At 43.5% G+C, this 27,859-nt stretch overlaps 1 protein-coding gene across 2 annotated transcripts in view; it reads right to left on the bottom strand.

Moving 5' to 3' along the window:
* LOC129700001 (latent-transforming growth factor beta-binding protein 2-like) overlaps positions 1-16,531 on the bottom strand; it is a 191,045-nt gene extending 174,514 nt beyond the window's left edge. For both annotated transcript variants that reach the window (XM_055640130.1, XM_055640131.1), the window contains exon 1: positions 14,856-16,531. In XM_055640130.1, the coding sequence (XP_055496105.1) occupies positions 14,856-15,607 (752 nt within the window). In that variant the 5' untranslated portion in view covers positions 15,608-16,531. The remainder of the gene's footprint in view (positions 1-14,855) is intronic.
* Positions 16,532-27,859: the final 11,328 nt, after the last annotated feature.

Raw genomic sequence — 27,859 nt, 5'->3', positions numbered from 1 at the left:
AATTTTTCTTTTTTTTTTTTTTTTTTTTTTTTTTTTTAATTTTATTAGAAGTTAATACAGCACAAAACAGTACAGTGGCACCTAATTTTAGGTGCCAACTATGTAATACCGTAATCCATTCTATGTACAACCTCTAGTTTTATGTTATAAGAAGGAAGTAAGCAGGACAAGAAAAAGAAAACAATAGAAAGGGGACAAAGTGGAGAAATAGATGGTAGAGAGTAGAAAAACGTGAAGTGTGTATATAAAAATTTTTTAAAAAAGGAAGAGAGAAAGTGGAAAGTAGAAATAGAAGAGAAGGCCCCTTAAAAGAGAATTTTTCAAATCTGTATTCGGAGATGTAGATCTATCAGCGTCATGAACTGAAATCAGCAATCCTTACGGTACCGCTGCATCACATGATTCCAAAAAGTCGATGAAAGGAGACCAACTCCTTAAGAATTGGTCATATTTATCTATTAGTCGGAGTCTCATTTCTTCAAGGCGTGCTATGTCCATCATATTCCTAATCCACATTTTAACATTTTCTTACTGATGATTTAATCCTTGTTGAGAAATCCAGACCATATTCACCATCCAAACAATTTGTTTTTAATGTTTAGTTTCTAGTCCGCCATGAACTGTTTGAGACCGAGCCAGAGAAGATGTGATCTCTTGCTACAAGAGTGGAAAATTAGAAAGAGACCATACTGCGATTGTGGCTTTGACGACCAGACTTTGGCTCAAATCATGGAGTTTTGACTGAGTGATCCTTTTGTGGTGAAATTACATCTGTCCACACAATCTCACCTAAACCCATTGATTGAGCCAGAATCTCAACATACAACATTGATTTAAAGTTCACATAGCCAAAAGCAACCAGAAGAAAAAGGACAGGGTCTCATGTTCTTCTCCTGATAAAATATTTTATATTTTAACCTGTTCCAAAATACAAGGAGTAATTTTAAGGTTTTGGAGCTTAGAGCTTCATTTGTATTAATATGATGTCATCTGAAACTTTCAATGAGATTCCTCAATCTGATATTCCACGAGAGCCAACAGTTTTACTGGATGTGTACCAAATTGATAATTAGGCAGGCAGATTTGCAAAGCAAAGCGGCAGCCTCAGCGGACTTCAGGAGAGGGCAAATATTTACACCATATGTGATCTTGTCATTTCCATTAGATACTTTTCATAGTTCATGGCAATGATTTCATCACATCGTATTTTAATTATCTGAACTATTTTTCCCCTTTGAAGGTCTGTTTGAAGAAAATATTTCAGACATGTGTTTAAATCTGCATCAAACAATAGCTTAATTAACAATCGGAAGGTTTCCAGCTGCACAAGAAACAAACCGCAAAGGGACATATTTTACACCATCGAACCATAATTTTGTTCCACTATTTTACCCAATTAAAGTATGAGTCTCATCAGAAGGACTCCTAAAAATCTTGAAACAACATATCCCAAACAATATGTTTGGCTTTGACCAGTTAGATTCTTGACGGTAACACATTATTTGTTTAAAATGGAATGTGCTTCAGGTTTGGTTTATTATTGTCACATAAACGAGGTACAGAGAAAAGCTTTGTTTGCATGTTATCCAATTAAATCCGTTCATGCTGTACAATCAAGATTTACACAAGTACAAATCATGCTGCACAGTCAAGCTTCCACAAGTACAACTAGGTATTGCAACGATAAAAGTACCTGAATGCGGAATGCAGTTTACAGCATTGTCGACAAGTGTCCAGTGACCACAATGAGGCAGATTGGAAGATTGGGACTACACCCTAGTTTGTGGGATGACTATTCAGTAATCTAATAACAGAGAGGAAGAAGCTGTTCCTGAGTCTGCCTGCATGTACTTTCAACTTTTGTATCTTCTGCACGAAGGGAGAGGAGAGAAGAAGGAATGACCGGGTGTGAGTGGAATTTGATGATGTTTGCTGTTTTCTCAAGGGTGCAAGAAGTGTGAAAGTGGGGAGTCTGGTCTATGTAGTGGACTTGGTTACATCCACAACTCTGCAATTTCTTGCGGTCTCGGGCAGAGCTGTTCCTAAACCAAGCTGAGATGGAACCCAATAGAAGGCTTTCCGTGGTGCATCCGTTGAGGTCGGTAGGAGTTGTCTGAGACATGCCATATTTCTTTAGTCTCTTGAGGAAGTAGAAGCATTAGTATGCTTTTATGGCCATAGCTTTGATATGGTCAGTACAGGACAAATTGCCTAGGAACTTGAAACTCATCCATTTCCACTTAAATACCATTGATGTTCATTGAGGCATGTGCTCCACCATACTTACTGAAGTCAATAAATAACTCCTTCATCTTGCTGAGGAGAGGTTGTTGTCTTGACACCATGTTACTCTGCTGTCTATCTTTCCAGTATTCTATGTCATGATTATTTGAGACCCAGCCCACTACAATGATGTCACTTGCAAGCTTGTAGATGAAATTAGGGCAGACCTTGGCTGCACTGTTCTGAGTGTATAAGGAGAATTGTGAGGAATTGGGAACATATCCTTGCAGGCCACGGGTGTTGAGACTTGTTGTGGATGATGTATTGTGCCTATTCTCACCGATAGCGGTAGTACAAACAAAACAAATTGCAAATATTATTTAATTTGATTTATGTCTTTCTTGTCGACTTATGTAACCACATTCACAAATACATCAGGAACTGTCAGATCAATCTTTATCTCTGCTGCAGATTTTAATAATGTATTTTCCATTTGCCATTGCTTCCAACTATTTGGCGATAATTATATACTGCAGTGTTGTTTTAATGTACTTTAAAATATAGAAGTTTTGGAAGCAAGTTGCAAGAAATAATATATTTTCTTAGTGTCACGATGCAGCTGCAACTGTACTGCTTAATACTGCAACTGCTGGTCTGTTGAACATTTTTTAAAGCCACAGCTTAATCTAACAAAACAGTTTGAGATTACAGCTGTTAAATTTTTAAACATACATAGCTGTTTCCAAGCACAACCCTGTAAAAGCAAAATGCCTTCTATTTTGATAAATAAAAAAAAATCAGATTTTAAGGTTAATAAACTATAACAGAAGCAAATTCAAGCACTATTTTTCATTTCTAGGCGGATACATGCATTTGAAAAGTAGAAAGTTGTAGAATAGTGGAATTGCTGTAGCACTGGTCGGGAGGACTAGTCTACACTGGTCGGGAGGACTAGTCTACACTGACTCTATGATAACAACCCACCTGTCGCAATCCACCAGTTTTTCCCCACAGTCCTGCACATTATTTATCACTCCAACTGCCTACTGTATGTGCCCATTATTATTACAGGCAGTGTGTTTTAGATCTCAAGTGTTCTCTGAATAAAACAGTCTTTCCTTGGATATCTCATGTCAAATGTATGGTTTTTTTTTAAGCATTCACAGATGGAAATAGGTTTGCTGTATTTATCCCAACTAAGCTAGGCATGTTCACACACTTTCATGAAAAAATATTGCATCTCTTTTTTGCTTCAAAGAACATATACCAGGCTTCTTCAGATAAACTTTGCTGGTGAAATACTTCATCCCTGATACCAGTGAATAGGTTCTAACCCTTCCTATGTTATAAACAAAATTAAATGCGATATCCAGTTGTGGCCCTTATAATGGTTCATAGAAACATAGAAAATAGGTGCAGGAGGAGGCAGTTCGGCCCTTTGAGCCATCACCGCCATTCATTGTGATCATGTCTGATCGTCCCCAATCAATAACCCGTGCCTACCTTCTCCCATATCCCTTGATTCCACTAGCCCCTAGAGCTCTATCTAACTCTCTCTTAAATCCATCCAGTGATTTGGCCTCCACTGCCCTCTGTGGCAGGGAATTCCACAAATTCACAACTCTCTGGGTGAAAAAGTTTTTTCTCACCTCAGTCTTAAATGGCCTCCCCCTTATTCTAAGACTTTGGCCCCTGGTTCTGGACTCGCCCAACATTGGGAACATTTTTCCTGTATCTGGCTTGTCCAGTCCTTTTATAATTTTATATGCTTCTATAAGATTCCCCCTCATCCTTCTAAACTCCAGCATAGTCTTTTCAATCTTTCCTCATATGACAGTCCTGCCATCCCAGGGATTGTCATTTGAGGAAAGATTGAAAAGACTAGGCTTGTATTCAATTGAAAAGACTAGGCTTGTAAACAACCTCTGCAATTGCAATCCAGACCTCTGATTATAAATCCCAGAATCTCTAATGCTTAATTTGTACTCTCAAGTATTTATGCATATGCACACTTGGTCCATCTGTCCTTGAATACATTTGAAAATAATACCACTTAGTCTACATTTTCTCTTGTATTTTCTCCCACAATCTATCATCACCACATATCTAGGTATTAAATTTCATCCGCTATTTGTCCACCCATTATGTAACTTATTTCTCATGCGTGCTATTACTATGGCGACAACTTTAAACATTGTGGTATCTACAAATATATTTAAAAATCGAATGCCGCCTCTTAGAAATTATCAATGTCAAGTTTATAAAAACAGCAAATTTGCTTGCTTTTTTCTTCTATCAAGAGGACTTTATCCACACCAGGGCTGGTATTCTGTGTGCATTATGAGGTTGTTGCTTTCTCAACAATAGACTGTATTTCATGAATAGAATGGGAAAGGTGCAGTGCCTAACCTGTGATGTTGTGCATACGCTTCTAATGCAATGTTAAGATTAAACGTACTAGCCAAGAAGTCCAACATTGTAATAGAAATCATTGAACCAAATGTGATGGTTACTGCAATCTAGTGAGATTGTTCATTAAAAATGTGTACTAATTAATCCAATTTATTATCAGCAAACTTCTCCTCACCTCCCCATTCCTACCCTTGCCCCACCCCCCAATTTGGATGTTTACAGTATGTTCTGTGTCTAAAATAACTTTTTAAAAGCCGCATATTATTATGTTTTGCCTTCCAATATTTGGTTCCACTTGATCCTGGCCAGATATATTCTCTTCCTGCTGTATTTACCCCTCCCCCACTGAAGAAGTTCTCCTCTAGATTGTTCCTTTTTCTTCTTCATTATTTGTATAGTCCACCTCATTTTCCAAAAAAATACTTTACTCCGTTTTATGTTAAATAAATATGGATCCAGGTATTTTCCCAAATACACCTCAGTAATGTCTTGTTTAAGAAAGAACTGTAGTGGTGAAAAATCGAAGGTGGACAAAAATGCTGGAGAAACTCAGCAGGTGAGGCAGCATCTAAGGAGCAAAGGAAAAGGTGACGTTTCGGGTCGAGACCCTTCTTCAGACTGACGTGGGCGCCCAACACTACCGCTCAGTTTGCAATAACGGTGGCTCAGCACTTCAACTTCCCCTCCCATTTCAAGTCAAGTTTATTCGTCACATACACATACGAGATGTGCAATGAAATGAAATTTCGAATCCGACCTTTCTGTCCTGGGCCTCCTCCATGGCCAGAGTGAGTCCCACCACAAATTGGAGGAACAGCACCTCATATTTTGCTTGGGTAGTTTACACCACAGTGGTATGAACATTGACTTCTCCAATTTCAGGTAGTCCTTGCATTCTCCCTCCTCCCCCTTCCCAGCTCTCCCACAGCCTACTGTCTCCGCCTCTTCCGTTATTTTTCCCGCCCCCCACATCAGTTAGTAATGTCTTTATATTTTTATGTTTACTCTATGTATCGAACTAAATGTGAGATCATTGAAATGCCTCAATATCACCACTGCACCAATAATCATTAATATTAATATATAATAATCTTATTTATAGTCAACTTGCATTGACCCCAAAGTGCTTCACATCATTACATTACACACAGGCAAAGGTGGGTGAAGTGTCTTGCCCCAAGGACACAACGACAGTATGCACTCCAAGCGGGATTCGAACCGGCTACCTTCCGGTCGCCAGCCGAACACTTAGCCCATTGTGCCATCTGTCGTAAGGTACATTTCAACTTCCTCCCCCATTTAAGGTACATTTCAACTTCCTCCCCAACTCCTGGAAGCCTGTCTAGAGGATATCAACCTTTTTTCTCAAATGTTCTGAAATGCAGTACTGTAGAAACAAGTAACTGCTGATGCTTGTTTACCAAGGGTAAACGCAAAATGCTGGAGTAACTTAGCAGTCTACGAAGCATCACTGAAGAACATGGATAGGTGGCGTTTCAGGTCAGGGCTCTTCTTCAGACTACAGAAGTAACTCAGCGGGTCAGGCAGCATGCCTGGAGAACATGAATAGGTGAGATTTTGGTCAGTCTGAAGAAGGGTCCCAGCGGGAAATCTCTCCCAGACATTTTATCTGGGGATGCTGCCTGACCCACTGAGTTACTCTAGCATTTTGTAACCTTCTTTCTGAAATTATACCAAATAGAACATGCTTGGAGAATTCAGTAAAATCCTTATGCCATAGTATAAAAAAGTATTTGGAGGCACAAGAGGGTGAAAAGCAATTTACAAAAGATACAAAGGACATTTATGATCACATACACCAATTGGTGTAGTGAAATTTGACTTGCAATTGCAGCACACAAATAAAGATAAGACACAACATTAAATAATTTAACAATAAACATAAAAACATCCCCCCACAATGGTTCCCACTGTGGGGGAAGGCATCAAAAGTCCAGTCCCGTCCCCTGTTCACCCATAGTCGGGCCTATTGAGGCCTCTGCAGTCGCCACTACAGCGGGCCAATGCTTCAGGCCCTCTCGCCGGATGATGAAGCTCTGGCGTCGGGTGAACACACTCAGCGGCTTGGAGTGTCTGGAGCGGCCGCTTCCTCCCCGGAGACCGCGGCTCCCAAAGTCCACGGGCCGCGCTGGTAGGAGCTCCGACACTGGCGACCTCGGCGTGAGATCCCAGGCTCCGCGGTCTTTAAAGCTCAGCGCTGCCCGCGGCTGGAAGCTCCACAGTCCGCAGCTCTGCGATGTTGGAGTCGGCGGTCACACACACGGCAACCTGGGTAAGGCATCGCGCGCTCCACGATGGTGCCGCAGCGCTGTGCCGCCGCCGAAGCTGAAGTCCTGGCCGGTCCCGGCAGGAAACGCCGCTCCAGGCTTTTGGTAGGCCGCGAGGAAGGGGCGAAAACACGGCTCGGAGAAAATCCGCATCTCCGACCAGATAGGGACTGAGAAAAATAGTTTCCCCCTTCCCCCCCCCCCCACATAGAAAGACCTAGAAGACCTCCAAAACAAACATTTACAACTCACTAAAAATTAAAAAAATGTGTGAAAGGACTAACAGCTGCTGGCAGGGCAGCCATACTCAACCGCGCCCCCTACTCCAAGGACCAGAAAAATAAGTAATAACCATTAAGAAAGAATGAGGAGTGTTGAGTGTGACTAATGTAGATGTTTACAATTTTGAAATGTTTTAATAGAATAATATTTCTTCAAGTGGTGAAGAACAAAGCTGGACATCTATTAGAAATAGATAATCTGGATGTCATACTATTAGAAATGCTCCAAATAAATCACACAAAAAAAAATCACCAGAGAATGGTATAAAAAACATATGATGCATTAAAAGAAAACTGGACAAGTAAATGAAGGAGAAATAATTAGATTATGCAAATTGGGTTAAATAGAGAAATAAAGGAAAGACACAAGTGGAGTATAAGAATTAGAATTAGAATTATCTTTATTGTCATTCAGACCTTACGGTCTGAACAAAATTTCGTGCCTGCAGTCATACATACAATCATACAATAATAACAATAATAAACACAAATTAACATCCACCACAGTGAGTCCTCCAAGCACCTCCTCACTGTGGTGGAGGCAAAAATCTTAGGGCTCCAGTCTCTTCCCTCCTCTTCTCCCTCTGCGCTGAGGCGATACCCCACCGGGCGATGGCACAAACAGTCCCGCGGTTCACCGAACCCCGCAAACGGGCCGGCTCAAACACCGCGGCCCGGGGTGGTCGAAGCTGCCACCCTCCAGTCCAACGGACGCAGCCGCTGGCCCGCGGCTGAACCCCGCACTCAGGGCACCGCCGCCAGAACGCCGTCCCAGCCACCGGAGCACCGTTCCAGCCCCTGGCCGGATCGCCCTCACGTGAGTGCCGTTCCTCCCTCGAGCTGGGCCGCTCCGACGGGAGTGCCGTACCTCCCTCAAGCTGGGCCGCCCCAACGGGAGCGCCATTCCACCTCGAGCTGGGCCGCCCTGACGGGAGCGCCACAGCCCCTCACGGGAGCGTCACAGCCCCTCACGGGAGCGCCGTTCCAGCCCCGAGCCGGACTGCCCTCACGGGAGCGAGCCCAGGGCAAGTCCTGATTGGCTCTGCCTCCGGAGTCTCGAGGTCGCCAGCTCCGCCATTAGGCCTCAGCGCAGACGGAGGCAGAGAAGGGGGATACGACAAAAAAGTCGCATTTCCCTAAAGGGAGAGACAGCAAGCCCCGTTTCAACCCCCCACCTCCCTCCCCCCCTCCCCCACATAAACACAACCTAAAAACCAAAAACTTAACTAGACAAAACGAAAAAAACAACACAAAAAAGTAAAAAACAAACGGACTGCCAGCAAGCCGCTGCTGCCAGGGCAGCGCCGCCACTTGTCAGATATATCTGATTGGGCTGAATGTCTTTTTTTCTGATGCGCATTGTTTAAAATTCTATATTCACGCATAACTTATGTTTCAACTAAAGTACTGGTTGAATTGCGAAACAGCTGCTGTTTAAGGCAGATGCATATAATACCGAGTTTTAAATATGTCAACATTACATTCTTAAGCAAACTTAAGTAAAACCAACATGTTTTATAACTGAGTCATGGAATAGCCTCATTTGTTTCGAGGAGTGGTTTTATGAACCAGTGCATTGAAAGAAAAACACACACAACTGTTGATTCTTTTGTCTAAAAGTCACCAAGCTCGCTCCCCCTCCCTCCCCATAGCCCCAAAAGTTGATTTGTTCTCCCCATACTGTGAATTTTACAATAATTCCCATTATTCCATGAAAAATGATCATTAAGCATCAAATAAAATAAAAATGACGTATAAAATATTTCAGTTTGGGGAAAGCCACGTGTGGTAGAGTGAGTGCAGACACATCATCAGTGATCACATTTTAGGAGTGTGTAGGATTTGGCAACCTTGTCCATCTTACAATTTATACTGGCTACAGACCACAGTCTGTTGTGTTGGTCCAGGCCTAATTCCAAGGGTTGCAATAAGTTCGGGTTGAATTGAGGGTTTATCGTTTATTTAGTTAAGAATTTAAAAAATAAACAATTAAAAGTCAGAATCTGAGCATTTAAAGATGTGCTGGATAAAACTATGGAACTTCAATATTATCTAAGACCAGGAGGAACTGCATAACTGCATAACTGACAATTTAAAAAAAAGCTTTCTTATTTAATTACGAACAGGTTAGGTCTTAATGGTATAAATTGATGTTTTTATTTGGCAGGCAAGCTAATGGGAAACATAATAAAATTAAGATATTATTCTGACTGTTAAGCAGTCCTTTGGGATGGAAGATAACTTGTTTCTGCCGAGGCATAAAAGCCAATGATCCCCGATTTATTTTAACATGGGAGAGTCATTGCACACTGCCTTTTCAGAGCAAGGCCATTGCAGAACTGGAGTCAAGGTCTTGCTGTGCACACATAGCTCACACCCATGCACACTCTAAATATACACAAACATAATCTGACCATCCACGAACAATAAAGACACATGATCTTGCACACGCATTTTTCCGCAGCTCCCATCCCTCTGTCTCCCGATGTTCGACCTCTTTCTTTTGACTGCTTCCCTCAGTCTCCCCCAATTAGGTGCAGGTCATCGGCCTTTCGGTACTTCGAGCCTGCACCGCCATTCAGACTATTTCCTGGCTCCCTTCCAACTCAGTATTCCCAAACACATTCTATCTTTGCCTACCCTGTCTGATCCCCACCTCCAATAATGAGACTACTCACTCCCTGACTAATTTGGCTTAGCCTTCTATAGGCCTCACACTACCCTCCAGTTGCTTAGAGTTCCAGAGATATATACCACTTATATATATGAAATATATATATATGCTTCCCTCATATCTCCCCCCACCCCACATCTGGCCCCATCCTGTAACCTCCCTGTAACCTGCCCATTTCTCTACACCAAAGATTTGTAGAATCTTTCCTTTGCCTTCCCTTACTACCATCTGATGAATACTGCAAACTCCTGCTAGGCTGCTGAGTCTCCTGACCGCTGACCCCTTTACCTTAATGCCTCTTTTGGAATCTGGAGCAAATAGGTTACATTTTTAATAGTGAAGATTTGTTGGCTTTTGGCTGCATCATTTCTTGAAATTTACTTAGCCAGAAGAGACTGAGAAGCATATTTACATATATTGTGCAGATCGGTGGAAGTGTTAGGTCTGAAAGGAATACGTTTCAAGATGAACTGTGCGAGTCAGAAGTAAATGTTACCACTAAATCAAAAACATTCCTTCACACTTGGAGGGAAAGTGACCAATAACACAATATAAAGACAAATACCATTACCATTGTCAGGTCTCCCATTATCAACACCTTCAGCATCAATAATGATGAGAAACTCAAATTAATGTCATATCATTACAGTGGCCACAAGGCAGATCTGAGACTTGTTATTCTGCAGCTAGTACCCAAATGATTGGTGTGAATGGTGCTGTATCAATTACTGCTCACTATTTATATTAACAATTCAAACAAGAATGTTATTGCATAGTTAGTAAATTTGCAGATGATATTGGAATTGTAGACAATGAGACGAAGAGTAGACAATGAAACAGATTATCTGAGATTACAACAGGATTTTAATCCATTGGGCCGAGGAATGGCAGATGGTGTTTAATTTGGATAGATGCGAGGTGTCCATTTTGGTAAGACAAGTCAGAGCAGGATTTAAACAGGATTTAATAGGACTCTATGGAGTGTTGTAAAAGTAGAGGGCTGCAGGTACATAACTCCTTAAATGTAACTACATAAGTAGTCAGTGTGGTGTGGAAAGCATTTGGCGTGCTTGCCTTCATTGGTTAGGGTTTTGAGTATAGGAGTTGGGACATCATCTTGTCGCTCTACAAGATGTTGATAAGCCAACATTTGGAGTATTGTTTAGGACTGTGTTCCTTGGGTTGCAGGAGGCTGAGGGATGGCATTGAGGTTTATAAAATCATAAGGGGCATAGATAAACTGAATAGCTGCAGTCTTTTCCTCCGTGTTGGGGAGTGAAACGCTGAAAGGGGTAAGATTTAAAAGAGATGTGAAGGACAATGTTTTCACACAGAAGGCGGTGTATATATGGAATGAGCTGCCAGCGGAAATGGTACAGGTGGATGCAATTGCAGCATTTGAAAGACAATCAAATAGGGATATGGATAGGGAAGGGTTGGTGGAATAAGGGTCAGGGTCAGGCAAGTGGGATTACCTCAGATAACTTGGTCAGCATGTATGATTTGGGCTGCGGGGCCTGTTTCTGTACTGTTTAGCTCTGTGACTGTGCTTCCAGATGTGGTTAGTCTGCCACCTGAGGAGTAAACTGAAGATAAAAGGGTCTCGACGCGAAACATCACCTATTCCTTTTCTCCAGATATGCAGTCTGGCCCACTGAGAAACTCCAGCTTTTTGTGTCTATGTTCAGTTTAAACCAGGACTTGCAGTTCCTTCCTACACATTTCGAGTGATGGAGCAGACTAGTTTGTTTTCTCTAGGGTTTTAGAAGAATGAAAATTCCAACAAGCCTTGGTGCAGGGAAGATACTCCCCCTTGCCAAAGAGTCCAAATCTCATAGCTTTGGAATAAGGGTTAGACCTTTTAGGACTGTGATGAGATTTTTTTCACACAGTTATCAATGAATTTGGAATTCTCTCTGCCAGGAGGCTGTAAAAGACAATTATTGAAAAGCAATCATTAGATTTCTGGATATTAACAGATTCCAGACATTTAATGACATCAAGATCGAAGATCTGCCATGGTCTTCAATGGTGGAGCAGGTTTGAATGGTTGAATGGATCAAATGTTTATTTCTTGACATCTTACCTGTATTCTGCTTGTGTTTTCCTGTATTCTTGTATCATTATTCCATTCAATTTATCCATAAGGAAAGGGAGTGCGATTATCTTGTACATTAAATACAGGAAAACTGTACGCAATTGTTCCTCATGTTATCAACTCTCCAGGGATCATTACTTTGGAACAAATATTTCAAAATTGACACAGCATTTATGACTGCTACTATATTGGAGTCCTTTGAAATTCTAACCCCCAGCAACCACCCTTCCAAAATAATATTATTTATCCCTTCAAAGTTAATCACAACACATATTATATAAAGCTCACGCGATATCGTTGCCTTACACGAAATGGAAAATGACGAAAAATTGAAAGGCATGTTTATGATTAGTTGTTACCACAATCTGGACCCATCCAGTGAAATTCTTTTTTTCACAATAACGCTATTGGCTTCTGCCTATCTCATTGGAAGACGGTAAACAGTATTCTAATCATCTCAACGAGTTTGCCATCTATCTAATAAAATCTCAAAGTTAGCACTTGTTTGACATTGGCAGCCTAGAAGTTCGCCTTCCTCTGTGACCTTGCGGTGCATACATGTGTGTGTGTGTGTGTGTGTGTGTGTGTGGGTTCGTTCGCGCGTTGAAGCGTATTGATTTCAGCTTGACCCGAGGAAACAACATTTTCAATTTAACTAAAACCAACAGTGATCATTTGAAATAAGACACTGCGAGGCTTAAGCGATCTCCCTGTGATTGAACTGCTCTCCCTCGTCGCTTGATCTTAAAACCTAAAAGTACTCGAGGAAGTTATTACACACCGCACAACCTCCATAGGCATTGGCGATAATCAAGTCAAGTGCCCTAGTGAACAAACGAAATGGAGTGTGTGTACTCCAGCTTTTTGTGTCTATAAACGAAGCAAGCACTCCGTTAGAGATTTTGTTAGAGATGTGCACGAGTTATCCCCGTTTGCTTATTTGAGGTGAGGGACGTTTCGCAGTAATTGTGGAGACCTGCTATTTCCTTCTAAACACCGATAAGGAACCACTATTGATAGGGTGTACTTTCAATATTTATCCTCCGTGTTTTGTGATTTATCACGATTTTCTTTCTGCGGCATTGATAGTAGAAATGTTCACGCGACCCCACCTCCTCCCTCGAAAGTTCGCTTGTTGGCGCCGTTCTTTTTTTTTGTGCTAAGAGCATGAAGTCATTAAAGCGAGGTTTGTGATTTCATTCTGGCACTGCTTATTAAAGCGGGGTCCCTTCTCAACCCCGGAACCAAACAGAGCACACCAACCAACACGAGGAGGAATATCGTTAGCCGAAAAGCACGAACTTCTCCCTTATTTTCACGCAAAGGACAAACGCAAAAGTAGCTGGAGCGATATGATATGGGTTTTGGAAAATTACACTAGCAAGCTCTTTCACCAATGTGTTTCCCAGACCGTGCAAACAAATGCCATGCTTTCACGCACACAGACAAAATATCAACCGGAGTGCTGAACAGTTCGGTTCAATTAATGTCTCAGCCCAAGAACTAATTGATTAATACTATTTACTGCCTGGACACAATCACATCTGTACAGAGCTTCGGGGAACCCAGCTCATTGTAATAAGTTAAAAATGCGAATCTCCTTTTTAACTTCTAAATTTTAACTCATCGACTGCCGCAAAGCAGAGTTTGATTTGGCCAGTTGAAGGAGAAGGAATGGACAAAATAAATTCTGCAGTTGCAAGGAAGGCAACGAGTATGATTTAGCGGGTACACAAAAATGCTGGAGAAACTCAGCGGGTGCAGCAGCATCTATGGAGCGAAGGAAATAGGTGACGTGACTGATCAGTCTGAAGAAGGGTTTCGGCCCGAAATGTCACCCGTTTCCTTCGCTCCATAGAATGCTGCTGCACCCGCTGAGTTTCTCCAGCATTTTTGTGTACCTTCGATCTTCCAGCATCTGCAGTTCCTTCTTGAACACGAGTATGATTTAGCCATCGGTAGTATTAGAAACATAGAAATTAGGTGTAGGAGTAGGCCATTCGGCCCTTCGAGCCTGCACCGCCATTCAATATGATCATGGCTGATCATCCAACTCAGTATCCCGTACCTGCCTTCTCTCCATACCCCCCTGATCCCCTTAGCCACAATGGCCACATCTAACTCCCTCTTAAATATAGCCATGAACTGGCATCTGCAGTTCCTTCTTGAATTCACGAGATTCACCACTCTCTGTGTGAAAATAGTCTTCTCATTCGGTTTTAAAGGATTTCCCCCTTATCCTTAAGTATTGACTGAAAAATGTGCTAGTCTTGTTTATTAGCAGGCTGATAAAGACAGGCTGCGTTCAGGTCTCCGAATGGTTACTCGGCACATTGGGAACCGGGGACCCGGCACTTTGGGAATGTTTGACTTCGTTTAAGACAACATGTAAAGAAATGCACGTGGTGAGATTTCTCTTCGGCACTGTTGCGCCACCTGCGAATCCAGGCTGGCGTGCTCAGTGCAAGAGGAAAATTAAAAACTAATTAACTTAAGAGTATATAATTCGGGAAGGTGCGGAAATTCAAGGTAAATGTTCAGCTAGGGCTGGTTAATAGAGACGGGGTGAGTTTTATGTCTTACCCCTTTAAAAAATATATCTATTCTTTCCCCTTTGGCGGTTTCAATTTAAATACAAATTTCAAGAACAATGTGGTTCTATTTTATAGCGGCACGTGTGGTATTGCAATAAAAGTTAAATATCAAAATATGACGGAGGTAGTACTATTTCAGCGACAAATATTTATGTACTGCACAATCTTTTTATATCGTCGATCTGTGAGTGACACATCGCACATGCGTTCAAATGAATTGCAATGATTATTGTTCTTGATTCTACAACCATAAATGAATGTTATTCTGAGATTTACAATCCTCACCCTATCAATCTCCTGCTCGGCGCGCGTCTCCCCTGGTTCTGTCTGGCAAACTGCCTGCTCCGCGACTGAGAAGCGCCGGCCGCCAGTCGGGTTCTCGAAGCACCTGAAGCCAACATGCTGGCCCGCACAGGTGAGACGGGGTTCGCCCCTCGCAGTGAGACTGAGCTGCTGCTGCTGGCATCAGAAATAAAACCACTGTTTCTGGAGGAGAAGCCGGTGCGACCAGGCCACCATGGTGTATGTCTATCACCCTGGGCGGTCCCGAGGTGTGTTCGGCTTCTCTCCCGCGATGATAGAGCGCTGATTCTGGATGTAATCGGGCGACTCGCCCTGACTGAGACGGGACTGATTCTCCGGGACGTAACGGGATTATAATTCGGCGGGTTGTGAGCTGTGCGTCCAGTCCCGGCTGCAATCTGTCCGTTTACCCCGGCTCGGCGAGTGCTAGTCTCCCGGGCATCTCGTTTGCCAGTGGTCATTTGGCTCGCTGCCCGGTATAAAACAGGCATATGAGCATCGGATGGCAGCCGGGACGAAGCGGGATTTCTCTCCGGATTTCTCTGCCCCCTCAATGTTGCGGTGTGGCCAGGTAACCTCACATTATTCACTGTCAGGTTGGAGACTCTGTGTCCGGTCCTGAGTCCCCACAACTGTGCAGACCTCCCGCGAAAATCCCTCTGAGACTCGCTCGGTACAGAGAGCCCCAGAACTATCAGCATGGTGATGCAAATCTCCAACCAACTGCGCCCCATCTTGCACTCCGGACGATTTCGCCTTTTTCCCGAATAAGATTTTCACTTAATCCTGGGCTGTGGTCCTGCAATGTAATCCCCAAAGTTCTTGCGCAAAACGCCTCTTTGCGAAACTCAAGTGAAAACGTATTCCTTTAAAAAAAAAATGGTTCTGTAGCATTTAAAATAACTCCTCAGGTCGCTCCACATCCACGTTTAGAAGTTTGCCGAGTCTCTTGGGTTCGAGCGCATGTGGGTGACTGTCAGTAACTGTGGTTAAAAAAATAATCAGCTTCTGCCCTGGAGTTTTGAAGTAACTCTGGTTTCCCATTCGGATTCCTTCTGAACCAGGCATTACGTACAGAGGACGCTATCGCCCACTCTCGGTGAACTCTGACGTAAGGACAGAGCCTAATTTAGTATCGGGAGCGAAATAAGACTTTTTTTTCCCCAATATGCATGCAACACCCTGCCGCTCACTGGCAGGACACGGGGAGGAAGTGTCTTCACGGCGGAAGACTAACGGCATGAGGAAAGATCAGCGAACGTAGAAAGATCTTGTGTCATGCGGAGTTTGGTCTACGTGTCGCTGTCCGTGCATTAAACTGCGCTCTTATCATGCAATGCTGCTTCATATAACTTGTACTGCTTAACATTAAGAAAGGCGAGCTCTAATTGCAGCGTTGACCTCCCGGTGAGAGATGACCGACCCGACAGCCAGGCTTTGCTTCCTGAGCTACTTTAGGAAGTGGCCGTAATTAGAGAAACAGAACTATCGCAGCTTCTAACGCTGTTCGGGGCTCGGCACCAGCCAGCGTTTACACTTAAAAAAGAAATCTGAAACACTCGCAAAGTGCAAAGTGATGGCTATATTAAGAATTCGTCTATTTATCGGTGTACACGGTGTCTGAACGAGTCTTTTCCAAAAGATGAATCCCTCTCAGGGCCCGGACTTGCAATTGCTTAATTTCCCAGCCCCCGCCTTCGCATGGACACATATGTCGAGAACGCTGCTTTAAACAGATGCCGCTACAAATCAAACTCGTCTGGAAGTTCAAAGCGCTTTGAGCAGCGTGGACTACCAGTTTTCAATCTGGGCATATTTTACCCCCTTCACTGCACAGTCAATAGATTCAAGATTCAAGATTCAAGAGCATTTGTTGTCATGTGTCCCAGATAGGACAATTAAGTTCTTGCTCGGTGAAAGTGATCTTGGTTGGTTCTTTTTCAGGAGTTCCCGAATTCGTTTAACTCCTGTGGCGAGCAAGAAATATATATCTTCCCTCTATCTGTCGTCCCGATCCTCTAATCAAATACTTGCCCCCCTCTCCCCACTCCCCATTGAAGCAGAACACCCACCCACGATACTATCATGGGTACCCGAAATGACTCTAAAGGTCGGTCCTGCCTGACTCACTCGAGATTAGCTAGGTATAAGATTAACAACCGACATAATCATCGTCAAAATGTGTAGGAAGGAACTGCAGGTGCTGGTTTAAACCGAAGATAGACACAAAAATGTGGAGTAACTCAGCGGGTCAGACAGCATCTCTGGAGAGAAGGTGACGTTTCGGGCCGAGCTGGGTCTTGCCCAGAAACGTCACCCATTCCTTCTCTCCAGAGATGTTGTCTGACCCGCTGAGTTACTCCAGCTTTTTGTGTTTTGTGTTTTGCTGCCCTATCCGAAATCTATGCTCAGAGTTGGGTAGCGCTGTGCAGGTCGAATAGCCAGGCTCCGAAACAACCCCGTAGCTAGGTCGACATGCCTGAACCATTTACATGCTAATGATGATCCAACATCAGAAAGAAATTAAACATTTGATCAGCACATGCTACAAATCTCCCGTTATTTTAAAATGCCATTCCCAGCATCTTAACGTCATGTTCGACCTGTTTCTATTGAGATGCCCCTAATGGTTGAAGCAACAATTTCCATTCGAATAACGCCTTAATAGGGTGATTTCACCAAAGGTCAAATGAGCGTAGATCCCCCCTCACGTGACCGAAAATTTTAACTGGAGGACATACGTCACATCGGTACATGTTAGTGAATGGGGAAACACGCACTTTCACACCCGTTAAAAACATGGAAAACGGCGTTTGCTCGCTGAATTTCATCAAAAGTAAGTTAATAATGCCTTACTTTTGATGAAATTCAGCAAAACAAACACGATAATTCCCGATGGATCTTTAAATCTCCACGCAAATGTTTTCACTTCCGCTGTTTTTCTACCTTCAGAAACCTTACTCAGCTGAAAAAATCGCTTCCGGTCACCACGACTTTTCCTCAAAAATCGTTTTTCCATGTTTTTAACGGGTGGGAAAGTGTGTGTTTCCCCATTCACTAACATGTACCGAACTGACATATGTCCTCCAGTTAAAATTTTCGGTCACGTGAGGGGGATCTACGCTCATTTGACCTTTGGTGAAATCACCCTATACCAGTAAAACGTCCTGAACATTTCATTCAATCAACTGGGTCCGTACAACATCGCTGCGTCATAGTTGTCTCTAACAATATTAGAAATTGATTTCTGCCTAGGATTTCCGCTTAAAATAGATAGGATCTAACGAGTTGGGGTTTTTTTTTTACATTTTGGATTAGCCTATCTTTTGTTAAATTATAATTTAACAGAATGGCGGTGCTGGCTCGAAGGGCCGAATGGCCTCCCCCTGCACCTATTTTCTATGTTCCTAATGTAGCGTTTCAGAGGTGTATGAAATGTATGGCTGGGACACAGATAGGAAACGTATAGAAAATGGGCTGCCCCCCACGGCTATCACCGGTATTGCACGCACAGCAGTTAATGTGGAGAATCAAAGCAAGTCGTTATAATACTCAGTTGTGAGATTGCTTTGCAGTTCCGTATAGACTGTTGCTCTGGGCTAAAGATGTACCAATCTATAACAGAAGAGAGAGAGAAAAAAACCCAAAGGAAAAGCAATTTGCTCTGCAACAAATTTATCACATGGACCATAGGGAATCCTCAGGCAAGGGGAAAAAACTGCTTTTGGTCAATGCTTTGTGGTATGCTGATGTCTAAGTGCTATTCTGTTCCCCTGAGAGAGTAAATATTTATAACACGCTGACCCTTTTATCAACCTCGACAATTACACAATTATACAATGTATTTATTGCCATTTGAACCTCAAAAGAAGTTCAAACGAAATTTGGTTTCTGCAGTCATACAAGAAAAGAACTAAGACACACGCCAAGACAATTTACACAAACATCCATCACAGCGAATCTCCTCCTCACTGTGATGGAAGGCAAAGTCTTGTCTCTCCCCTGTGTTCCATTCTTCTCCCGATGTTAAAGCCCCCAGCGGGCGATGTCAGGTCCCGCGGCCGTTAAGGCCGTGCCGGGCGATGTAAGGCCTCGCTCCGGGTCTTAATGTTGGAGCCCCCGGCAGGCGATGGCAAGTCCCGCGCCGGGACAGAAATCAATTTCTGCAATAGTGTAACGGGTATAGCTTGGACCCAATAGCAGCACAGAGTAGTAACACAGGAATGGGTACACCTTACTCACACAGAGGCTCAGGATTGAGCGAGGGTTCCGAAGAGGGGCAGGCAGGAGGTCGGGACCCTTCTTCAGATTCATGTTCTCCAGAGGTGTTGCACAACATGCTGAGTTATTCCAGAACTCTGTGTCTTTTTGTGTAGACTGATAAAGGAAATAACTTCAGGGGCATTAGGTTCAAGCTTCTGTGATATCAGTCGGGAAATTGCGGGAGAGTCTTGCATCAATGTAAGCAACAGGCACTTGACTGGCACTGTGCCAACTTCAATGAGGAAAGAGTTGCTAAGGTACTTTTTACTGCGTGTCACTTAATCATATTCCACAGATTCAAGTCACAAGATTCAATCAATGCGAAACACTACACGAGTCTGAGCCTGTCTCTCTTATCAATTGGTAGACACATTTCAACGGCACCGGTCATTATCTCGATACACAGCAACCTGAGGCAAGCCCGGTCTGGCAGTCTCTTATCCCAAGCCACTGCAAAGACGGCGGCACTGAAGGCTATAACCTAGTGGAGTATTCAACGGGTCAGGCGGCATCTCTGGAGAACATGGATAGATGATGTTTTAGGTCGGGACCCTTCTTCAGATTCATGTTCTCCAGAGATGTTGCACAACATGCTGAGTTATTCCAGAACTCTGTGTCTTTTTGTGTAAACTGATAAGGTTCACTTCTTAATAAATAGACAACTTACAGGAACATTAGGTAGAACAACTCAAGCTCTACTGATCATAGGCTGGGAAGTGACGGGGATACACCAGTCAAGTAAGCAACAGGCACTTGACTTCCCCTGTGCCACCACTTCAATGAACAAAGATTTGCAAGGTGCTTTTTACTGCGTGTCACTTAATCATATTCCACAGAGGTCACAAGATTCAATCAATGCGTACCACTACACAAGTCTGAGCCTGTCTCTCTTATCAATTGGTAGACACATTTCAACGGCACCAGTCATTATCTCGATACACAGCAACCTGAGGCAAGCCCGGTCTTGTCTCTCTCTTATCAATCCACTGGAGAAGGCCTACTTGAGGCGAAATATAAGCTACAACCTAGTCAAGTATTCCACTATGTATTTTTTATATATTTAATAGCATTTAACCTTTTCAAAACCAGCCTCTGCAGTACCTTGCTTCTCCAAGATGGCATTAGTTTGACTATACATAAGTTTCACTAGTCAGTACTGCCTCAGGTGCACAACCTTTTATCCTGTGTGCCCTGTTCACCGAAAAACTCCGAAAACCGGCCATTTTCAAGCTAACCCCCAGGATGTCGTATTTACACCAAAGCCATCAGCTCCGCCAAAACCCATGGGGCCCACGTTAACATTTCTGTACTACTGTACATCACCTCCTCCCCGGAGACCGGGCTCTTTCCCTAAACATCATTTAGGCATTGCTCTGTTAGTCAGTTAGTTCTGAGTAATTTTATGCCTCAAGGGGGGTTGAGGGGGTAAACTTTAATTCTTAGTCCCCTACCTGGTCAAGAGAGGCGCTAGATGGGGCTCTTAAAAATCGCGGATTCAGGGGATCCGCAGGCTGGAGGCAGGCCAACGGGGTACTGGGGCTGCAGGCGGCAGCCATGTATCACCGACCCCGGCAACTGCTGGCCCTGGCGTGAGGAGCTCCAAATCCAGCTACGCGATGTTGGGAGTCGCCGACCACCTAGGGGTCTATTAGTTTCCCACTCATTTTCACCTGCTGGCTTAAATGACAGAAACTAACTGCAACGCTTTATGCAATGACTTACAATGAGTAACACAGTGGTCTGTAGAGGCTGAGCATCCATTACACAACTGTCCTGAGTCAGTGGACATGGACATATTCACAACCATATCACCCAGCCTGAATTAGTATAGTTCAGTAATCACTAGTTTCACTAGTAGTACTTAACTACTACAATCTGACAAAGCCATTTGGGGTCTATCCTAACTAGAATCTTTGGATAAACAGGGGGATTCACTCTCTGCTGAAGTCCAGATCCAAAGCTTTCAAGGCAGATGATTCTGTACTGTGCAAAAATAAGGACTCAGTATAATTTCTGCAGGGCTATCAGTGATGCCAGGAGAGAAATCTAAAACAAGCTAATGCTCAATTTAATCAAGCAGATGCCAGGCAATTGTGGTAGGGTCTGAATACCATCATGGGCTTCTGGCAAAACTTGAGAGTAATCCCTGGCAAGGACACATCCCGAAATGGATAAGCTCAATAGTTTTTTACAAGCAAATAAAGCTCCACCTAGGGGCTATTTTCACCCCATCCCCTGTTGGCATTGTCCCATAAATCTCAGTGAAATGCCAGATCCCTCTTCACAAGTCTAAACTCTTGGAAAGCGACTGGTCCAGATGACGTCCCGGCATGGGTTCTGAAATCACTCGCTAATCAACTGGACACAGTCCTTACCAACATCTTCAAATTTTTCATTTCAACAATTGTATATCCTCATCGATGTCACAAAGCCTCCACCATTCATTTCTATCCCTCGAGGTTGTTTGCTGAGGCATTTGCTCCGTTCCCTGGATGCTCATGACTGTGTAGTCAAATACAACATCAACTCGCTCTTTAAGTTCACTGAAAATACCACTGCCATCAGCCAAATCTGTAACAACGTGAAGCCAAAATGCAGGAAGAAAATGGAGAACCTAGTGTCCTGATAATATCATAATCCTTAATATCAGCAAGACAAAATAATTGGGTTTTGAACTAAGAAGGCAATGGGATGAACCCAACCCTGTCCTAATCAATGGAACTGCTGTAGAGATGGTATTCAGCTTCAAGTTCATAGGCATTCATGTCACCACCAATCTAAATTGGTCCCTTCATACTGACAAAGAAAGTGCATCAACATATTTACTCTCTTAGGTATCTGAGACTTCACTCGAGACTTCTACAGATTTGCTACAGAAAATACTCTGAAGGGATGCATCTGTGATGGCAACTGCACTGCTCTTGGCTACATGAACCTGTACAGAGTGGTTAACAGTCCTATCCATCAAAGGCCTGCCATTTCCTTCCATCCAATGCATCTTCACGGCATGTTGCATCGGGAAGGCGGGAAGTATCGACATTGATGTTTGACACCCTAGCTAATCTCTTTTTATCTTCTACTTTCTGGGAGAAAATATAGAAGCTTGAAAGCTTGGACATCCAGACAAGAATAGATTCTTCCCCACTGCTGTCAGACTCCTCAACCAATCACCTATTTTACACCCCTTCCTGGAGGTGCTACCACATTCTCAGACTTTTAGCTCAACCTCTTTCAGTCATTCTATTACTTATACAATATTTGGATTTGGTTCTTGCATTACAATCTTGCACCATTCTTCCATTTTGCACTTCTTGTTGCTTTTGTATTTATCATCACTGTCTATAGTTTATTTTGTGAGCTTCATGCGAATAAGGAATTTCATAGTACACTGGTGTAGATGATAATAGATTAATCTAATCAGCTTGTTGTCCTCTGACAAATTAAAATATCTTCATTTTTATAAACCACTCAAATGGTATGAACAAAATAATAGAGGGCAAATCAACCAAAGCCATTTTCATAATTATACTTCCGCGTGGCACTGCTTTCCATTATAGCTGGGAAGTTATTTTACAACAGTACTACTTAGCAAAAGTGGAAAGGAACATATGCCAAATATAAACCTCTGCTTAAGGTTAAATTTTGTTCACAATATATTTTCCTAAGTGTGCATTTAAATCGAAAATAATATATATCTCAGCTGTAAACATTTATAAAATTCAACCAAATGAATGCTCTCTGTTTCGATTCAATTAAGAACAACTTGGCCTGATTGGCAATATCTTTTGTTGTATCTGTGTTCTAGGGTGACAGGGAATTATCCTCTTACCTTAGCTTATCAGTGAATTTGATGGATCTTCCCTATCATCAGAGATTCTTATATTCAAAACTACTTCAAAATGAATCGATAAACTAGTAAAGGTTAGAGTAGTGGAAACTCAGATCAATGAGAATAGTACATTTTATCCATGTTTTGAATGATAGAATTTTAAATGAAAGTCTGTTACTAGTTCCCCAATATCAATGCAAAGCATTATTTATTGTATTCTGAAATATTTGAACATAATTTATACAATAACAATCGTAAAGCGTATAGCTACTATTTCCCACACCGTACTAGGAAAGTCTTCAACAGCGTAGGAAGGACATAGCCATAGATTAATAAGTTATTGGATTAAAACGTGTTGGAAGATTGTATTTTAAAATCTTTCAATAGTTCAATAGTGTTTTATTGTCACATGTGCACAACACAGTGGCGTTCTTTCAGGTAAATTAAGTTAAATTTACAATTGGTTTAATAACAATGAAAATGTAGCCAAATAAAGACATGGGAAATATTGTCCTTCTTACATGTCATGTTCCACTCAATGCATTTCAATTGCAGTTATATTCAAGCTTCTACCACGAGATGTGTTTGATTTGTTGAGATAACTATGAGAAATAGCAATTGATCAAACTCCATTAATTAAAATTGTCAATGGATGATACTGAATAATGGCTGAATTATAATTGGTGCTGCCTATATAGCTAAGGCAACACCTTCTGCTGATACTGACTCCTTTAATACATTTTCATTAAGAGAATGTCACCATTGTAACTTCATTGACTGACATTCAGTGATAGGCCATATAATATTGGAGAAGACGTGAAGCTTCTCATATGTTGTTTTGATATTGCAGCCTGCTCCTGTTCCAATGATTTCAACCTGGAGTGAATGTATATATTGCTACTTATTTCAGTGGCAAAACAACCAATTTTTAGACATCATTTTAGTTCAATGAGTAAAAACTGAAAATATGGAACTTGATAAACTTGTAAAGCTACCAGTTGAGTGATGGGAACACTGCAGCAGCATCTGTCTATATGAAAAAGTTCCTAGATTTGTAGATAGAGCCCAACTGACATCTATGAATGAACTAGACGTAGTGGGACCCATTGGGTCCCTATCACACAGGAGGCTTGGTCCCCCCCACACAATTGTTGTTGTATCGTTGTATTCAATTTATTGTCATTATCTCATATTAGAGACAACGAAATGAATTTTCCTTACAGTCAAGTATCATAAAAATAAATAAATAAATAATAAACAAAACATATTAAAATTAAAAAAAAGCACAAACACAGAAGTCCACGACACAACATAACCACAACACAACAGAGTGGCACCAAAGTTGAGGAAGGTACCATAGTCCAGCCAGCCTCCCCTCCGATCTTCCCAGATATTCCACCACTCACCCATAGTCCCCAACTGCACAGGTTCAGCTCATTTCCCCTTATCCCTGGCACTCTCTCCCCCTCCTCTTCACCCTCCCTCCCTCTCCTAACTCCCCTCCCCCAATCCCTCCCTCACCTATCCTCTCCCTCTCCTTTCCCCTACCCTCGGTCACTCCCTCCCTCCCTCCCTCCATAACTCTCTCTCCTCCCTATCCCTCTCTTATCCCTCTATCCCTCACCTCCCACTGCCCTCCTCTCTATTCCGCACACCCTACCTCCCCCACCCTCCACCCCCCCCTTTCCCTCTATTCCCTCTCCTCCCCCACTTCCTCCTCACCTCCTCCCTCTTCTTCACCCTCTCCTCCTACCCTCCCCTAATCCCTCCCTCACCTCTCCTTTCCCCGACCCTCAGTCACTCTCCCTCTCCCTCCCCCTCCCCAGGATCTCGTGCCGGAGGGGAGGGGGGGGGGGGGGGGGGGGTGCGAGTTCAGAGAAAAGAGGGGGGAAGAGGCATGGGGGCGAGGGGGGTATCACGGAGGAGAGGGCAGGAGCCAGCGAGGGTGACCAGGAAGGAAGGGGCTGGAGCTGTGGGGTGTTGCAATGGCGGAGCGTTTGGGACTCACAGCGGACGCTGGACGCTGGACGCTGTCCTCTCTCAGCTCCAGTAAAGACATGATGGAGCAGGAAGAGGTGGACCGTCCCAGGGAGTGGCAGGAGAGGAGACTAATCCGTGCTGCGCTGACTGGCAGGAGAGGAGATCGATCTGCGCACGCGTGTTTTTGCAATTTTTAAACCTCGCTAACTTTTACAATATACCACAGATCGGAACTAAACTTGTTGCACTCACACCACAGGAGAATGGTGAGTCAGCTGGCAAACAAATCGTAGTGTTACAGCGTTCTGTTTGTGCGCAAATTGAAAAATCGCGCAAACTGGAAGAGCACAAGATCAGAGCTTTGGTTATGTATAGATCAGGAGTCGGCAACCTTGTTCTGCAATAGGGGCCGGGACGCATGTCTGTGAGCAGATGGCGGACCACATCTATCACGTGTACACATGGGACCCGCCTCCATGCCGTCCCAGATGGCAGGCATCAAATCACATGTTCACAGAAGGTAGACAAAAATGCTGAGGAAGCTCAGTGGGTGAGGCAGCCTCATGCAATCCTTGCAAGTCTCACCAGCTGAGTTTCTCCAGCATTTTTGTCCACCTTTGATTTTTCCAGCATCTGTAGTTCTTTCTTAAACGTGTTCACAGAAGGTGCGTGGCCGTGCCGGTGGCTTTGCACTGGATGCGGTACAGTCAGAGCTCGGGGCGGGTGCTTGGCCTCGAGAATCGCCGTTGCAGGCGCTCGGGGCTGGCTCTCAGGGAGCCACGCTCAGGGTGGGCGCCGTCCACAGGGCCTGTCGTTGATTACGGGGGGCTCCGGTATCCGCCTGCAGCAGCAGCGCTATGATTGTACACATGGGTCCCCGGGCCTCCATACCGTCCCGGGGCAGTAGGTTCAAACCCCTGGTATACATGACAAAAATGCTGATACCTTATTGTCACAGTGCAAATCATGCAATCCTTGCATACCCACCAGCTGAGTTTCTCCCCATGTTTGTCCACGTTTGACCCAACGTATGCAAATAAGGGCGCTGACAAAGCGCTGACATAAGGGCGCGCCGGATCCCTTTGTTCCCCCCCCCCATGCTGGGTCCTCCATTGTTCTTTAAACACAGCAAGACATTGCAGGGAAGTGTTAGGTCAAAATTCAATACCCGTTCAAGTGATACCATCTAGTGCTCAAAAGCTTGAATAAAGGCGTACATGTTAAGTGACATTGTACAGTAAGATAGGACTGTTGGGAGGAGAAGAAATGGAGGGAGGGAATTCCAGTTTAAGGTTTCTCATTATTGAGTAGAAATTGTAAGGATGTAATTTATGTATAAGTCAACTAATACCTTGGTCTTCCAAGTCTTACCCCATATATTGCACGTCTTTAGCAATTCCATCAACAGAAGCAAGTTCATTTAAGAAGTTGCTTGTGGCTGTGGTTAGTTTCAGTGTTTGTGTCGGAGGTAAGTGGGAGGACTCCCTGGTCAAAGGGTAAATTGCAATATCCATGAATCTCCAGGCAAATGGAAATGTGTATAATTAATTTAAAATTGTGTGAAAGAAACTGGTTCTCATTGTTTATGTACTTACCTTTTATTTGTCTGCTCATTTGCTTGACATATGCATCAGCATTTACTCTTTTTGCATGTTTGATAATAATAATTTGAGGTTTACTCATTTAAAGCATAAGATCTGATAACTTGCCAATGAAATAGCTGCACTTTATTCTCACCCTTGTATATCACATTTCCGTTCAATCCGAATTTGAAACCACGTCAAATAAATATTCTAGAATTTGGCATTGAATCCATATATAGTGTCTGGTTATAGACACCAGACCTGAGCCCAACAGGACCAGACTACATTTGTCTGGTTCAGGACAAAATACGTGCATAATCTGATTTAGGTCAGGTCAAGCTGAGCTATGCCTGGCTGGCTGGCTCAATACATTAACCAGGTCAGGACGACTTGCTTTTTATTACATTATGGATCCTCCGTTCTCATAAGTGCAACACAGGAAGCCTTTTTTCACACTTTGTACAAATGACTCCAGATTGGGTTAGGCCGAGTTGGGTATGGAACGAAATGCTCGGTTTCAGGCTCAGACTAACCACAGATAGGTCGGCTTTTAACATTTGTAGCTAAGCAGACCGCTAACTCAGAATAGAAACAAGGAACTGCAGATACTGGTTTACAAAATAAAGACACAAATTGCTGGAATAACTCATCGGGTCAGGCAGCATCTCTGGAAAACTTGGATAGGTGACATTTTGGGTTGTGACCCTTCTTCGGACTGTGTGTGTGGGGGGGGGGGGGGGGGGTGGGGGTGTGGGGGGGGGGGGGGGGGGGGGGGGGGGGGGGGGGGGGGGGGGGGGGGGGGGGGGGGGGGGGGGGGGAGAGAGGGGGAGGGGGGAGAGAGGGGGGGGGGGGGGGGGTGGTGATGTGGTGCAGATGGTTGGATAAAGGCCAGAGGTGAAAAGTCAAAAGGATTGAAGTTGTGAATTGTGAAGTTAAAGGAAGGAATGTTGGTGGAAGGGGAGGGGAGACAGGGGGCAAGTGCAGATGGGCAAAAGAGGAGGGGTGAGGAGAAGGAGGGGGAGGTGTGGGGAAAGAAGGAATGGGTGTCGTTATCTAAAATCGCATTAAAATGTAATGTTTATACCATTGGGTTGTAAGTTACCCAATTCAATCTGAGGTGTCACAATGCATGGGTTGCAAACTATCCAAATGGAATATGAGGTGGATATTCCGCTTGGGTACCTTACAATCCAACGGATTGAACATTGAATTCTCTAATTTTAGGTAACTATAAACTCCCCCCCTCCCCCCCTTTTCCTTCCAGCTCCCCCCCCCCCCCCCTCCCCCCCCCACCCCCCCCCCACTCTTTCCCCCCCCCCCCCCTCTTCCCC

The sequence above is a fragment of the Leucoraja erinacea genome, chromosome 9, assembly GCF_028641065.1.
Source record: "Leucoraja erinacea ecotype New England chromosome 9, Leri_hhj_1, whole genome shotgun sequence".
NCBI lineage: Eukaryota > Metazoa > Chordata > Chondrichthyes > Rajiformes > Rajidae > Leucoraja > Leucoraja erinaceus.
This window is presented reverse-complemented; position numbering and strand designations above follow the sequence as displayed.